Below are 15,687 nucleotides of genomic sequence, written 5' to 3'. Positions count from 1 at the left end.
CAGTTTGCAAGCTCTACTTCAGAGAAAGAATTTTAAGTGAATAATTTAAACTGATGTGAAGACAAGAAGATCACTTGGAGGCTGTGGACACCACCTGCCTGCTGCGGTCCTCTCTCCCAGCAGCTAAGAAGGAAAGAGCACTGGCCTCTCTAGAGGGAGTTCTTGGCCAGCACAGGCCACCTCAGTGCCACTCCACACTGCCAAAAGGAGATGCAAGCCCATCTCTAAGAACAGAGAGCATCCCTTTCTCCTGCAGGTAATGGCTGCCATTTTGAGCAGCCGAAGAGCCTTTCACCAGTCTCAGAGATACACAGGGCTGCTCCCAGCTATTAAAAAGGACCCTCTGTGAAGCTCTTAAGATGGGATCAGATTTGAAATCATTATTTGCATTTGCACACCAGCCTGTGATTTTAAAAGCCCACATCTTACTATGTCGGTGTGCCAGGAACGCTGCACATGACTTAGGTCCAGTGTGAACCACCACCATTACCTTGGGCTTGGCCCCTGGCAATAAATCGATAACAAATGATCAGTACCAAAATCCAGACCCACCTGACAATGCAGACCTGCTCGCACTTTGCAAAGGGGGTTTCTGCTTGCCAGCAAAGAGGTTTCGATGTCATCGCTGTATCCATTTTTCACTTTGCCTGAAATTCACAGTTCTAACAAAGTAACAAGGAGCACAGATATGTGACTTTCTAGAAAACAGACTAAAATTTATTTCTAATTGTTGCTCTTTGAAGCATACCTGTGAATGCCAGTGTGGTAGGAGCAGCAATCATCCTCCCCATGACACAAAAGACCAAAAAGATAAGAGAAACTAAACAGGGCAGACCCATTCTTTCCCTTAAAGGTAAGCATTAGCTTCAATTATCAAACATTTATTTCCAATCAGGTGGATTTTCCTCAACTAGGAATAATAATAGAGTGCACCTTCAAGTCAGGCTTCTCACATAACGCAAACACCTCATTTAACATAGCTCATATTTTTTAAATTCTCCATTGATTCCATTAGCCTCACTTCTGTTATTTTAAAGACCATTTTCAAAAGGCAGCTTTCAGATTTACAGATAAAAAGCCTGTATTCATGGCCTTTTGAGAACCACTGAGCAGATCTACTCACAGGATCTGCAGTGGCTGGCCGTTTTTCCCCACGTATGAAGGCAATAACCACAGTCCACACAGCAGCTTGGTCGCTGCACTCCTGGAGTTACCTGTGCCCAGTGAAACTGTTCTCAGCATTAAGCACAATCTGTTTTGTTCAGCACACTGGAACAAAATGTTAATATTCACAAAACTATTCTTTGCTATATACCATCCACTTGCACACTTTATTGCAAATATATTTACTGATACTTGGTACACATCATAAAACTGACTTCTGATGCCAAGTCTTCGCAGCCTTACTCAGGGTACTGTGTTGTTTCTCTTGAAACGTGAGCAGGGCTATGGATACGAGTACTTCTGCATAAACAGGCAAACTTCCAACAGAACAATGCTGCTTTGTTGGAATCTGGACAGCACCTGATGATACACTCGTTTATTCTGAAGACAAACATGGAGCAGCTGACAACCTGAGTCCGGCAGGCTCTTTGTGCTTTATTGCACTGTCGTGTAACTCCCAGGCCACTTCTCAGTTTGCTCATGGGCAAGTGCAGCACTCTGTACCCTCTCTGGTGCCCTCTCACTCGGCAGGAGTGTCGGCAAGTTATCCTTAACAACCATCGCTCGCGCAGAATGCATACACTGGTCTCCTTTTCGTACGCTGTCATTTCTTGATCAGTTCATTCATGTTGCCCAGCGGGTAAACTCAGGTAAAGAATGTGATCTGAGGTAAAGCAAACCCAAACCATCAATCTAAACCGACGTCAATCCCCCATCCTGGGTGGTTGTGTGTTTATTGAGAGCTCGCGCAATCCCAAAGGGGAAGATGTCTCACGAACGGGACAGCTTCTCTCAGTGGTGATGATACTTACTGTAGTCAGGACACACACCACTCGTAAAACATTTCTTGGTAAAGCCTAACATCATGGAACAATGAACATCTATTTTGCCTGTGAAAGAAACCTCAGTTCGATTAGTAGCCGCCTTATTCATGGTCTAGGTATGTAGCTCAGACAGAATATTCCTCTCACTGAATACTTAAAACCAAACAAAACACACGCAAATTTTAAATATAGCAACATCACTAGTTTAACTCAATACACAACATTAGTTTAAAAGATTTTTGCCAAGGGATTTATATAAAGCCTCATTAAAACTGAATAATTTCCTCCACTTGTCCCACCTACCGCGCACTGCAGCAGAGCTTTCCCCCCACGTTCAGCACTTCTTGTGCAGGCTAACAATGGAAAACCACCTAAAAACAACCCCCTGAAGGTGCTGCTTGAAAAATAAATGCTTCGAAAGCACAGCAAGGACTTTGCAACTGACTGTGCGGGAATCAGCTCAGAGTTTATCATTCCCAAAAGTGTTCATTTAAGCTGGCTTCATCACTGATCGGCTCTTTTTTGATGTCAATGAGGACCACCCTTTCTTCTGACCTCGTAAGACTGACTGCTGAACAGGCTACCAGGATTAGGCAGAGCCAGGAAAGACTCATGGATGGCAACTGCCAAGAAAGGAAATAATTGTTGTCTTCCATTACCGTGTATTTTTACTGTGTCATACATATAAACAGTAGAAACGAGGAGTTTCACTGAAATGGTCCATAACATTTCCTATGGCTTTGTGCAATCTCCAATTCAAATTTGAACACCCACATCATTTTTCATTTCAAACACTCAGCCCACCCACAAGAGGAAAAGATTCGTATCGTTCTTTTATTGAGATTATGTCAATCTGGAAACAGATGGACAGACAAGAAGAAGGGGAAATACACGCCAAGTTAATAGGAGCAACGCATCCTATCAGTCATTTCCAAAATGCAGCCTGCTACATACTGTAAGATGCTGTCAGTTGGCCCGTCCAAAGGGAAAGGCAGGTCCAGCGCGTGCCCAGAGCATCCCCAGAGCGTCTAAGCACTTGTCAATACTGTGGCACTAACAGGATTGCGAGAACTCACCAAACCGAGCCCAGTGCAGCGAGCGCCTGTGGATTTCCAGGGAAATGTCACAAATTACGATGTGTAAAAACGGATGGTCTGCTGGTGGGTATTAGAGGGGGATGCTTTTCTCAAGATTTTCTATTTGTTCTTTGAAAAATTTAATCTGCTCTTCGAGGTCCTTCTGTTCAATCAGCAAGGAGGTCTTGACTTGAACAAAGCGTCGGTAGTCCTGGAGCTGCTGATCAGTCAGGTATTTGGCGAGGATACCAGAGACCACTCTTTCCCTACGATCTAGGTTCTCTTTCAGGTCTTTCGCATCTTCCCGCTGTCTAGACAAGAGCTTGTGCCGTTCGTTCAGCGATTGCTAATAGGACGAAAAAACAAAGCAGCACGCTATGAAAACTCATCATTCCTGGCAGACTCTAGATCTTCATTTGGAAGCCACAGTCGATTTAGTTTAATTAGTTCCTCTTGTGGGCTTTGTGTTCCACATGAGTTTTTTCTCGACTGAATTACTCATTCTTGTGGCTTGTAAGGTAAAGACACCCAGTAAACCCAATCAAGGTTCGCTTCTTCTATGCTGCCCTCAGGAAAAAAATCAATATACTTAACATTCTGGTAATTTTAAAGTATCCTGTATCCGTCTTCATTCAATTAGAAGCTCTTTAAGGCACATATCTTTGTATTTTGTGAGTTGCGTGTGGCCAGAGTGCCAATGTCATATTAAAAAGGTAGTGTGACTTCTATTAAAAGGTACATGCGATGAAGTAATTTTGATGCAGACAGTAACTGTTCATCGAAGGTTTCTTTTTAACAAACCCATGAGAATCAAGCCTGGCCTGTTCTACAGGAATTTAATACCTTTCACGTTTCCGCTAATTCTCTTTCAGCTGTAATGATTTTCACAGGGATAGCACTGCTGGAAAATGTCCAGTTTCAGGACCGTGTCCATAAATATACTACAGAGCAACAGTCACCACCGACACCCTAAAAATGGAGTCAAAGATTGAGACTGCTGGTTTTGCTAACATCGGGGCAATAGCAGTGACTGGGAGACGGTTGTAAAAATGCTGGCATGCAACCAAGCCTTTATTCAGCATGTTATTCAAATTCTTGAATATTTACTATGAAGAGCATAAACATAACACTAAAGAAACAGCAGCCCTCCTGCCAACCACAAAGTCTGTTGGCCAAAGTCAGTGTGAAATACTGCTCAAAGTTATTAATACTAACACGACTGACATTTTAGAGCCCTTTTCCATGTGAACTACAATAAACCTCTAGAGCTACAGGGCGGCAGCAGCACAGCTCCAGGAAATCCCAGCTTTTCTAACTCTGTGCTTTTCTAATTTCCAAATGGGGGATAGCAGCAGGTATTGTGTTGATAAGAACATGCCTAAAAGCAATAAGGACAGCAGGAAAGCGCCATTCCTGGGATAAATTTGGCTTGTCTCCTCTAGCAAAAAAGAGACTTTTCAGACTTTAAAAGCTTTCCTGGTGACATGAGACAATTCCTAATTTTCCAGCAAAACTGGCTAGTTGAATTAAACTATGGGGAATTTTATCTCAAGTTACAACCGCATCTTCTTCCTGCTCGCTATAGTCGAGACAAGCCCGTTAAGTGAAATACAAAGGCACTGAAATTACCAGCGGGGAAAAAAAAAAAAAAAACAAACAAAAAACAAACCAATAAAAAGCCCTCTGAAGCACAGGTTTGGAGCTACTCCGCAGGGAGCAGCCCGAGGGCTCAAAGCCACCCCTCTGGCTCGGACCCTCAGGGTTTTGCTGCTGCTGCCAGCCCAGCACCCAGCTGCAGAGCTCACGCTGCACTTCTGTTCCCCAGCACTGAACCTCTGGTCCGCACCAGAGGTCCACTCTGCTTCGGCCGTGGAGACACAGCCCGTTGTGCGGCACTAAACACTGCCTGGGCAACGGCTGGTTGCCATTCACGTATAATTTACAACTTCTGTTTAGAGCTGTCAGACAAATGAGGCGAGCACAGCCCCACCTGGAAAGAAGTTAACAAAACAAATTAAATACCCTGCTCGCTTGTCACTCACCTTCTCCTCAGCATCTGTATTGCCGTCAATCCTCCTCATGGCATTTTGGACTCGGGCAAGGCGGCTGGACAAGCAGAGCAAGAGGCTCACAACCTTCTCCAGGTCACCGATGAACATCATGTAGCGCTCAAACTCATTGGGCTTGCAGACGTCCTGCACCATTGCCTCCAGCTCCTCGCCTCGCTCGGCACACTCCCTGGCTTCAGAGAGGACGAGCTCCCTTTCCTCCCACAGGGTCTGCAGCTTTGACCGGAGGCTGGAGATGAGTTCCAGCTGCAAAGGGAAAAAAAAAATCATAGAAAGCTGTTATTGCCAAAGAGAATCCATATCATTTCTAGAGAATGGATTTTCCTCACATTGTCCTTCGCCAAATTTTTGACTTTTAAAATAATTTTAAGGTCTGGAAAAGAAAAAGAAAAAAGAAGAAAGATTTTCTAAGCTGTACTTAATTTTCAAACTCTGAAAAGCAAATTACTGGTAATCGCCTTAACTGGTGATATAATCCCTAGCTCAGAGAGCTTCCAATCAGAGTGAACTGCAATAAAGATTACAACTTGATTGCACACGGTTATGCTCTAAGACACGAGCATGAAGTCACAGCTCTATTTCCAAGCTTTACAAGAACTGACTGGAATTTCATTTATAATATGCACAGAAAAAGTCACTTCCATGTGTGATTCAAGCAAGCCACAGCACCTGGGTAGCGAAGCAAGCAGAGGCGGCTGTTTGATACCGAAACGTTGATATGGGAAAAGGCCCCGAGACCGGAGCAGGACAACCCTATCAGCTTTTTTGGAAATCAGCCAACGCCACTGTGAACAGGAGCAGCAGTTAGACAGGGGGCAATGAAAAATATCATCATGTGCACAGCAGGAGGAGTTTCAGGAAGGCAGATTGTCATTACCTGGGATGGAGCGTGGCCAGGTTTCTACAGGGAAAAAAAAATTATCTAATTCTTCATAGCTACGTATTGCCCTTCCAAGCTGCCATATTTCCATTGTAGTCCAGCTATGTCCAAGCTACATCTATTCCCTGCATGTACAGAAACTAACAGGGCACTGTAGTGTACAGACACTGCTGCCAGCTCTCTCAGAGTAAAAAATATTTCTTATTTAGGCTGCAAGTTGTAATGAATTTTACGGATTTTGCGACCAGATTTGAGTGTTAAATTGTGAGTCAGCTGCTGCAGAGGAGCTGGCCTTGCGAGGAAATGTATAACCAACCCTGCGTGCTCGTTCCTGATACAGCCCATCCCCGATAACCTGCTGAAGAGAAGCATGTGGGAGGAGATCTACATCAAACCAGGCAGGATTTAAATATCACTATTTATGATCACCATGCCAATTTGCCAGGCCTTCACCTACTACCAAAATGGATCCAAAGTTATCTGTGAAACGTTGTTATTGGGATAAAAAAGTTATGAATAAAAATATCCACAGTAGTATATATGACATTAATAATAACTTCTTTGTCGTGATGAAGAAACAGCAGTTCCTCTGACAATCATCTACATACTTTCTTAGATGTGATGTCATCTAGGTCGTTTGTGCTGTCTCTGCTCCTATTCAGGATTTGGTTTCCCTTAGAGGTAGGATCTTCGCTCCTTTGCTTGGCATCGTGTTCGGATACAGGACATTCTTCCGTTGCATCTTTAATACTTTTCCTGCTATTGGAACAGAAAATAAATACCTGTGGCAAACACAGAGTTTTATTCACAAACATTGTGTTCATGGCTTTATCCATCTTGACTTCAGAATCACTCTCCTCTCTTCTCACAGCAGCAATTTTTCCTCAGTTTTTAAAAGATATGGAGCAAAAAATTTGCAGCCCAAGTTTGTCACAGCCCGTTTAATAAGGTATCATTGAACCACGTCTTCCATCGTATACCCATAGCCTCAGATATTTCTCTATAAGTAAACCAGAAAGCTAAAATATTTTGCTAATGAAACAAAAATTTAAAAAGTGCTCAAGTCATCTTATTACTAGTATATAAATGATTTTCATTCACTAAAAAAAAAAGCATAAAACACTAGATAATTGGTTTTGTCTACTTACTCATTCTCCTGCACGTGCTGTACGTCTCCCTTTTTTCTGTGTGATTTATCCAGCATGGCAATGTTAACAGGAAAAAGACCTTCCATCAGGTCTAGAGCAGTTTTTCTAACAGGATGAGGCATTAGAATATCAACCAGAGAATTGTCTTTGGCAACGATCTCCATAGCAAGTTCTTCGTATCGCTGGTCTTCGGGAGACTGCAGTCTCCTTTTGGGCAGATTTTTCTCTCTCCCAGGGAGAAGAGCATCTTGGCTATTGTGCACGGATGTTTCCTTTGCAATTAAACCTTTGGCTGTATTTTTGTCTCCTTGATGAGGCTGAGCTAATGCTGTGTTGCAGTACGTCACTTGCTCTGGAGAAGCTGCAGGCTGCTGCTCTGGACACTTTATTAAAGCATTGCCATTCAGAGATTTAGTCCTGCATTCCTCTTCCACCTCAGCATCTTCCTTGCTTCCACTTCTTGGGATAGGAATAGAGGTTTCAGGAGTCAGCTCCTTAGCATCCTGACAACATGCGTGTCCAATTATGTCATTGTCTTTATATTCATGATTCTTACATCCATCTTTCTCAGGATCACGGAAACTATAAGAAAGAAGACACTTCCTTTTGATTCAGACACTTCCTCTACAATAGATATTTTTGCAGACTGTTTAAGCGGCTACAGGTAATTGTCACTATCTTTCCAGCTTTCTCTTTTTGTTAAAGTTTTTAAAGTTCAGATTCCATAATACCTATTAATTTTGCTTGGGAAAAAAAGGGAATATGTAAAATCTCTAGCTGCACTACTCCACATTGTTTGAATCCCCATTACATTTCTCATTTTCTAATTATGACCAACATACATGTTTTCTGAAATAAACCCATGGTAAAAAGTGCCCTAAAACATCACACGGATGCTGTTTGACAAATGGGTGAAGAGCACGCAGCCATCCCACCCGCCTTGGTGAGCACGCTGCCAACAGGATGAGACACTTGCGGGAACCGGGGCTTGCTGAGACCTTTACTTTCTCAGGCCATGGCTGGGCACCACCTGGCAGTAACAGGAGGATGATTTGCATTTTGCATTTTCCTCCACCAGCTCTCTTGTAACACAGCGACTCTATTGCAAGAGGGCAAATCTTTACTGTCTTGTTCCTTACACCTTCTTATTTCTACAGCGAGAATGTTTCAGCCCAAGAGTGAGAACCAGTTTACGCCATCACTGTTTCCAGTGCATCGCTTCTCAGTCCTTCTTAGAGAAGACATCTAGTGCTGCCTTCTCTTTAGGCGAACTGAATACCAACACAGAAGAAACACTGTTCATCTGAGGCTTCTGTTTCAAAACGGCCATTAGAATTAAGTTTCATTAAATCCTTTCAGTTAACCATTTTGAGATCAAACTTCTACTTTTAAGTTGGCCAACACGTCTGACCCAGTTTTCTGATGCAACACTTCAGAGAAAACACTGATGGAAGAAGTTACTGTCTGCAGGGCATGAATAATTATATTCATGATGACAGAATAAGTAGATACATGTAATTTAAAAATACACTTTGGACCCGAATTTGCAAGAATATAGGGGCACTGTTGAACAGAAGATGATTGGAGTATGCGTAGACCATCTTCTGCAGTCACTAATGTTCACATATACATCCGTGTAACTGCTTGTGAAAATAGTCGGTGCACCTGTATATATAAATACTATTGTATTAATCATGACTGAATAAACAATCCTATTTTTTTCCTCTAGCAAAATTTTTCATAACCTAACAGGATTATGAGGGGACAGTAGAGAGGAAAGCTAGAGGGATTAGACAGAAGGAAGATTTATAAGCCCCAATATAACTATGTTAACCTGACATACGAGCTTCAAAGTTGTAGGCACAAAGCAAAAATTTTCTCCCTCAAAACAGGCAGCTTTCGTCCACCTTCATTTAGCTCTTTCTCTAAGGCCACCTATAAAAGCAATGCAGCAGTTGGTCCTTCCCTCCCCAAAAGGTACTAGTTAACCCTCTCTCCGTGCATGGTGCGAGTCTTTCCTAAGCCGTATGTGGAGATCCGAAGGTAGGCGTTTTCTTTTCCTGAAAGAGACCAGGGCAGCGCAGAGCGATGAAGAGACTTAACGTCTAACAGCAGAGACTGCAGTACCCCCAGGGAAGATACAGACACACAGAACAGTTTCTAGATTTAAGAAAATACCAGCAGACTGTGTTGTGCTAGGAAAGCTTCCACATGCTTGGACTATTATATTCAATCGCATGAGCCCCACGGTATCTCCAGCCGTTGCTTGTCTGGGCAGGTTTCCCGACACAGATGTGGGGCTCTGTGGAGAGCACGGCTGGTTTGCAGCTGAGCTGGACTCATCCGGCTCAAGCAGGCGCTGGTGAGACACAAAGCTTTTCATGGGGCCAAACTGAGCTGTGCTGTGGCTCAGCAATGAAAGTCTTGCTATTTCTGAAATTCCATCTTCTCCCATAGTTTCCCTTCTTCCAGCTCTACTTTGCAGCTTTAACCCAGGCATTTTAGCTTTCCATCAAAAAAATGAAGTCAGCTCAGCAAAGGGAAATTTAATCATAGTTCGTACTAGATAATGACCAACAATGTCACTTAGAGACATCTTATTTATTATGTGCACCTTTTCACTGCAATTAAAAATAAAAAACTCATTTGACCTTGACTTGGACACCTGGTTCTGGTGATTTAGTGATGCCTTTAACACTGGTAAAGTCTTTCCATCAAAAAGGTGCTAGAAATACCCTCTGCAAAACACCACAGCAGCAATGCGATGCTGTACTGTGATACCTAAATTAATGGGATGATGATGATGCAATATTGTGATCATGGATTGACAAATGTTTATGGAGTGATAGATGATAAAAAGAAGAGATACAGAGACACCTAAGAAAATCACCGCAAACATTGTCAGGCCTTATTCTTACTCATTCTCAGGCCTCATTGCAATGGCAGGGGGTAGGACCAGCTTGTAGGCTAAACAAACTATTCGCAGCAGTTATCACAGAAAATGGATGATATCAGTGAAAACTACCTCAAAATTACGTTGTGTAATTGAATGAATGCAAAATATGCATAATAATGTTCTTGAGCTTTTTTCCACCAACCTACAGACACTATTGGTGTGGGTAATGATCGTAGCTTGCTCTTCCTGCTGGTCCCAGCTGGAACTTTTATTTGAGTAATTAATACCGCAGACATGCCCAGTGTAGTCTGGATTTTCTACCACAGCTCAACAGCACTTTCTTGTGGAGGAAAACAAAGAGTAAAAATGAGATACAGCTATAACAGAATGAAAACTCTACTTACCGCTATTTCCCAAAGATGATCATCTAAATGAATTACTAAGGAAACAAGTTCTGGATTTCTCATCTTTTCATTACTTAGTACATATTACAGAGCTATGATCACGTATGTGTCTGATGTTACTGTTCTGTCCAGACGTCCCAGTGCCATTCATGCTGACCTGCTAAGCCTCTTAGATAAACTAGGAAATCTAAGAAAAAATTCAAAATCTTACTAAGAATACAATTTTTTTCCTAAGATAATCAAGCCTCCAGGAACCCTTTGGATCTTTTTGAATGACTGAAACAGTGTAAATTCTATTACTGCACAAGCGTCAGCATCACTGCCTTGTTGAGACAAAGTTCAGATCTTTTTCTCCCCCTTCTTTCTCCTCAAACAAGCAAAACAAATATTGAGAGTTAACGTACAAGCTTTCCAGTTAGCTATGTGTAAACAGCACAATATTTTTTTCCTTTGAAAAAGCACACCAAAAGCCCCTATTACACCACTCTGTGATTACACATATTTTTCCAGACTGGGTGTATCTGAGCTGTTGCAGGTGCTGTTTTCACTGGAGCTCAGATGAGGGAGCTGTGATCTCAGATATCTGAAGAAGAGCGGCTGCCGCAGGGAGAGCAGCTCCACACAGAAGAAATTATTTTAAAGCCTGCCCCAAAATTAAACAAATAGTGTAGCGGATGAATATTCCCATATGGACAACGAAGGATCCCAAGACGCAAGGACAGCAGCAGACAACCACGGCTGCCATTGGAGTTCACGCATCTTGGACACAGGCTCTACCTAGGCACAGCCTTCGCAGCCTTACCTGGGGGTGCCGAGACAGCTCTCGCATCGCCGAGACGGTGCCGCTGCAGCACCAGCACATCTGTAAGTGTCCTGGAAATGAAAACAGCACACTGGGACAACCAGCATTTTCAGACTAGGCAGCTGTTGAATTTTACTCCCGTTTTTGTTATCCTCAGAAACAGAAGCCAATGGTAGATCTCTGAGTAGGCTCACCAAGGTTTTTCTTTTTGAGTTTGCCTATCTCCTTTTATTAAGGAAATTGCTTTTATGCTCCTCTTAGGTAGCATCCGTTTCTTTTTCCTAGAAAACCAAAGAACAGCTAGCAACAAAATATATACTCTCATTGACTCTCACAACAATTCAGAAAGCAGGCAGCATTGGTGGAAGTTTGTCAGCCTCTTCGGTTGGGTAATTTTAGTAGTATATTAGATTATTTGTTTTTCTGACCCTTTTATCTTCTTTATTCTCCTTGACAACAATATTGACAGCTACTGTCCTTCAGATTCAGGAGCCAAAAGGTTGGTCACTTATAAAGATGTCTCTGTAATAACCTTTTCTGGGACAGTGCTCTAGTGAAGTTGCTGTAGTTGACAACAGTGACTGCTGAAACACAAACAGCGTCATCCCACACACACCACATGTTCCCTGCAAACGCCTCTTCCGAGTGCCAGGCCCCACGCACACCCCTCTGTAGCTCTGGAAGGGACCCTCACACGCCCGGCGTTGCCCAGCCCTCCAGCAGAGCCTACGGCACTCGCACAGCGCATCCCTTGAAGCGGGCGCTCCTCTTCCTCCCTGCCTTTATCTGCCCACTGGCTGAACGATAACAAATGACTCTGCCCAGACCAAGTACGCATTTCAGTCGGCTGTTACGCACCTTGTTTGTCTGCAATACCTTCTTACAAAATACTTTTGAGAATAATGAATTGTTATCATTAATCATAAATATTTAACGGTAGCACTTCTCCCCAAATCCCCCCAAATTATTTCTCCTGTACACTGCAAACCAGAGCATGCATTTTGCTTTCAAATGGCTACACAGCATTTCCTATGAATTAAGCAAATGTGGCTTCTCTTCCACATCTATCATCTCTCTATTGCATGCTAAGGAAAAAAAAAAAAAGAAATCAAGTCTTAATTCCTCATTTGTGATGTTCAGCAGTTTTTCATGTGAATAGTCCCACAGTCCTCTGAAACAGGTAGATAGTCACAAGTTGGACTCAAACAATAATTACTATCTTAATATCCTTCTTACCTGTGTGGAAGGAGGAGTCGATTTTGATCTCTCACGAGCTCTCCCAGATGCAGGAGCATCTGCCTGCAGGAGGCTTTCAGCTGACACACACTTGCCAGTGCAGCTCTCATCCGCTTCTTTGGGAGAGGGGTCGCGCTTCAAGGTTACTGTACCAGCAGCATCAGAGTTGGGATCGCACCTGCTGGTCACGTTCAGCGGGGGAACAAAAGCCAAAGGAGGAAAAACATCTGGCGGCTTTTCTTTAGAGAAAATTTGGCAGAAAACCTCATTGTTTTGCACCTTCCTGCTCCCATCTGGATTGGAAGCTTTGCCAGAAGGCCATCTGGGATGCGACAGCCTCTTCTGCAGGGGCGGCTTATGCAGCGGGAGGTGTTGGGAACTGCCTGGTCTTTGATTAATCTTTCGTTCCATGTATTCGATAAGTGCAGTATGCTGGATTTGTTTCAGCTCTGTCCTGGAGATACTTGAGCTGGAAAGTGCCCTCCCTCTGTTCTCCAGAGTCTTTCTCCTAGCTGCCACTGTATCTTGCTCAGTGATTTCATCCCTGACTTGACTCCATGCTACTTCCTTATCTGCCAGCTGATCAAGCTTCTCAGGTTCAGAATAACACAGTTTCTTTTGCTCCTTTGTTACCCTTTTCCTTCCCCCTATTCGACCTGTTTGTGGCCTCTTAATTTCTTCATCTCTATTGAAACTCTCCAAGGATTCTAGATGAGAAGGGGAACAAGGAACAGGTTTGGCATCCTCGCTTGCACTGGATAACGACAAAGACCTAAGGTGTTCAATTGAAGGCCTTTTAGGGGGTTTTTGTCTGAGTCTAATGGGCAAACTCATCTGTAAGTCTTTTCTTTTAAAGGAGGTTTCTCTCAGAACCTTTTTCTGAGCCACTTTAAGTTTCTCTCTATAGTCGTTCTTGAAACTCTCATCCGTGGATGAAGCAGGACTCCCGAAAATGAGATCTTCAGTCTCGAGCAGGAGATCATCAGCACTGCGCTGATGGCGGTGGTTGGTCCTCTGAAGCTGATTGCTTTCCCTTTGTGTCTCTAGACACCGCACTGAGGCAGAGAAGCTGCTTGCTGGAAATTCCTTCGGTGAGCTCCTTGAGCCCTCCTGACACTGGGCGAGCTTGGTGTGGTGCAGGATGCCGGTGGTTTTCCCCCCAGAAAGATAGTAAAGCATAGGAGTTGTCTGCCTGGTTATTTGTTCACCAGCAAGATCATCCCGAAGCTGTCTTAAGAGCTGTTTTTGAAATTCAGGTTGATATTTCTGAACATGAGGTTCCTCTTCTAGATGTGCACTAGGGTCAGGATTGCTGTTATTAGTCTGTTTTTCTTTCTTGACTTCACGTGAAAACTGAGATGTGGAATCTTCCTTTGGTCTGAAAAAAGACATTTGGTTAGTATTATCATGGCATTGCTTATTTCCCTGATCCGACTCCTCACAGCGAGGGTGCTCCAGTTCTACAGTATTGTAGCTGCAAGACAGGGATGATCTCTGCATTTTGGCTTGCTGATTCAGGAGTGGTTCCCTAACATCACTCCCAATTTTTCCTTCAGAGTCATAGCACTGATTTTCATCTGTACAACCATTCAGCTTCCCGGAAGCATTTTTAATTAGAAGAGCATTCTCCATATATTTTAAGTCACAATGGTCTTCAAACACATCTTGATCCAAGTCTGAATGCAACTCGGCACCGAGCAGGCACTGTTGGCTGGGTTCTGGCACTGCGCTTTGCAGATCTGCTTCTCTGAAAGTTGGCTTACGTACGCTGCCGGGATACTGTTTGTCTTCTTGTGTATCATTAACAGTGCTAGGATCGGTATGCACTGGGTGATAGGACCTGGAGTCCATTTCTTCAGGAATTTTATAAGCATGAACTGAATTATAAGCAGAAAGTATTTTAGGAAGATTAGCCACAGAGCCAGTCTTTAAATATTCTTGAAAAATGAATGAAGAAGGTCTGCTGAAAATGTGTGGATTGCTTCTCTTTATAGGTTGTTGGGACGGGCTCCACTCTCCATTTTCCTCTGTCTTTAACCCCTGAATTTTTGATATAGATACCTCATTTGTAGAATCAGAAGAAGAAAGGCCCTTGTTTTCCAGAGTCTTTCTCCTAGCAGCCACTATATCTTGCTCAGTAATTTCATCCCTGTGGTGACTCCATGGTACATCCCTGTCTGCTAGGTGATTGTCCTGCACGCAAGGAGCTGGCTGCACACTACCGTCACTGCGACTTCCAGAGTTGCATCTCCTTCTTGAGTTTTCAAGGTGTCTAGTGACTTTATAGCTATCGAGTCGCGTGGGAGGAGAAGGTGGAGGTGCAGCCAGAGGCAGCGGTCCCTGATTTAAAGTCTCTCGGGTAGGAGTGCTTCCACAGCTTTCAGCGAGACTGGTGCTGTGAGAGTTATTATGGATGCTCAGGTCTGGTGCCTTGTATGGATGCAGGCATCTGAGGTCAGAGTTTGCTGCACTGAGATTATAAATACCTCTTACATATTCTGAGTCCATATACGGTACCTGCTCTGGAGGCAAAGAGCAGTTTTCACCATAGCATGATGGGGTGGGATACTCTGGAACATTTGATCCCCCTGAGAAAGAGCTGTAAGCAGAGTCTACTCTTCCAGGGAGGTGCAAGAGATGATCTACACTGCCGATCGCCTTCACTGGTGAAAGACGATTACCATTTTCAGGAGAGGCCACAGGCTCTACCAGCTCTCCAATTCTGCCACCTTGCCTGTGAGTCCATCTTTCTATCTCATTCCCAGATGAAGCCATGTTGTGGCATTTCCAGAAATCAGAGTCTGATTAAACGTCCGCAACTGAGTTGTTAGGAAAAGCACATTTTTCTCTGTAGTCACATTCCAATAATATCTACAGGATCTTAAAAAGAAAGAAATGTGAAAAAGAGTCAGTGGGAGGATTCTGATTGCAGTTGGGGAGATCAGGCAGTCAGCATCGCACATATGCTCAAGGTGAGAACTTGATATTTAGAGTAGCTAGAAGTAAATTTCTGGCTTCAGTAATTACCAGGATCTTGGAATGATCATTTCCTCTATCACAAACAGAGCAACTAAGTCTTTAATAACAGGAGTTCTCTAGATCTTCATTAAATCTAAAAGACTACACATACAATTAGAAGATGCCCTCTCATTATGATTGCAAAATATCAAGAGCCAGAATCAAAACTA

General features: G+C 43.3%; 1 protein-coding gene across 12 annotated transcripts in view; it reads right to left on the bottom strand.

The window, feature by feature from the left end:
- Positions 1-792: 792 nt before the first annotated feature.
- SHROOM1 (shroom family member 1) overlaps positions 793-15,687 on the bottom strand; it is a 40,858-nt gene continuing 25,963 nt past the window's right edge. For 9 of the 12 annotated variants that reach the window (XM_087754027.1, XM_087754025.1, XM_087754024.1 and 6 more), the window contains 6 exons: positions 12,500-15,379; positions 11,264-11,334; positions 7,162-7,743; positions 6,622-6,772; positions 5,107-5,379; positions 2,805-3,410 (listed from right to left, as the gene is read on the bottom strand). In XM_087754027.1, coding sequence (XP_087610153.1) covers positions 3,156-3,410; positions 5,107-5,379; positions 6,622-6,772; positions 7,162-7,743; positions 11,264-11,334; positions 12,500-15,274 — 4,107 coding nt within the window. In that variant the 5' untranslated portion in view covers positions 15,275-15,379 and the 3' untranslated portion in view covers positions 2,805-3,155. Of the gene's footprint in view, positions 2,055-2,804; positions 3,411-5,106; positions 5,380-6,621; positions 6,773-7,161; positions 7,744-11,263; positions 11,335-12,499; positions 15,380-15,687 lie in introns of those variants that run through there. The other 3 variants (XR_015703917.1, XR_015703916.1, XM_087754034.1) reach the window with 3 other exon arrangements.

This window comes from Nipponia nippon, unplaced genomic scaffold (assembly GCF_047370975.1).
Source record: "Nipponia nippon isolate SJK-2023a ecotype South Korea unplaced genomic scaffold, ASM4737097v1 scaffold_17, whole genome shotgun sequence".
Taxonomy (NCBI): Eukaryota; Metazoa; Chordata; class Aves; order Pelecaniformes; family Threskiornithidae; genus Nipponia; species Nipponia nippon.
The sequence above is the reverse complement of the archived record's forward strand: the minus strand, read 5'-3'. Positions and strand labels throughout refer to the sequence as shown.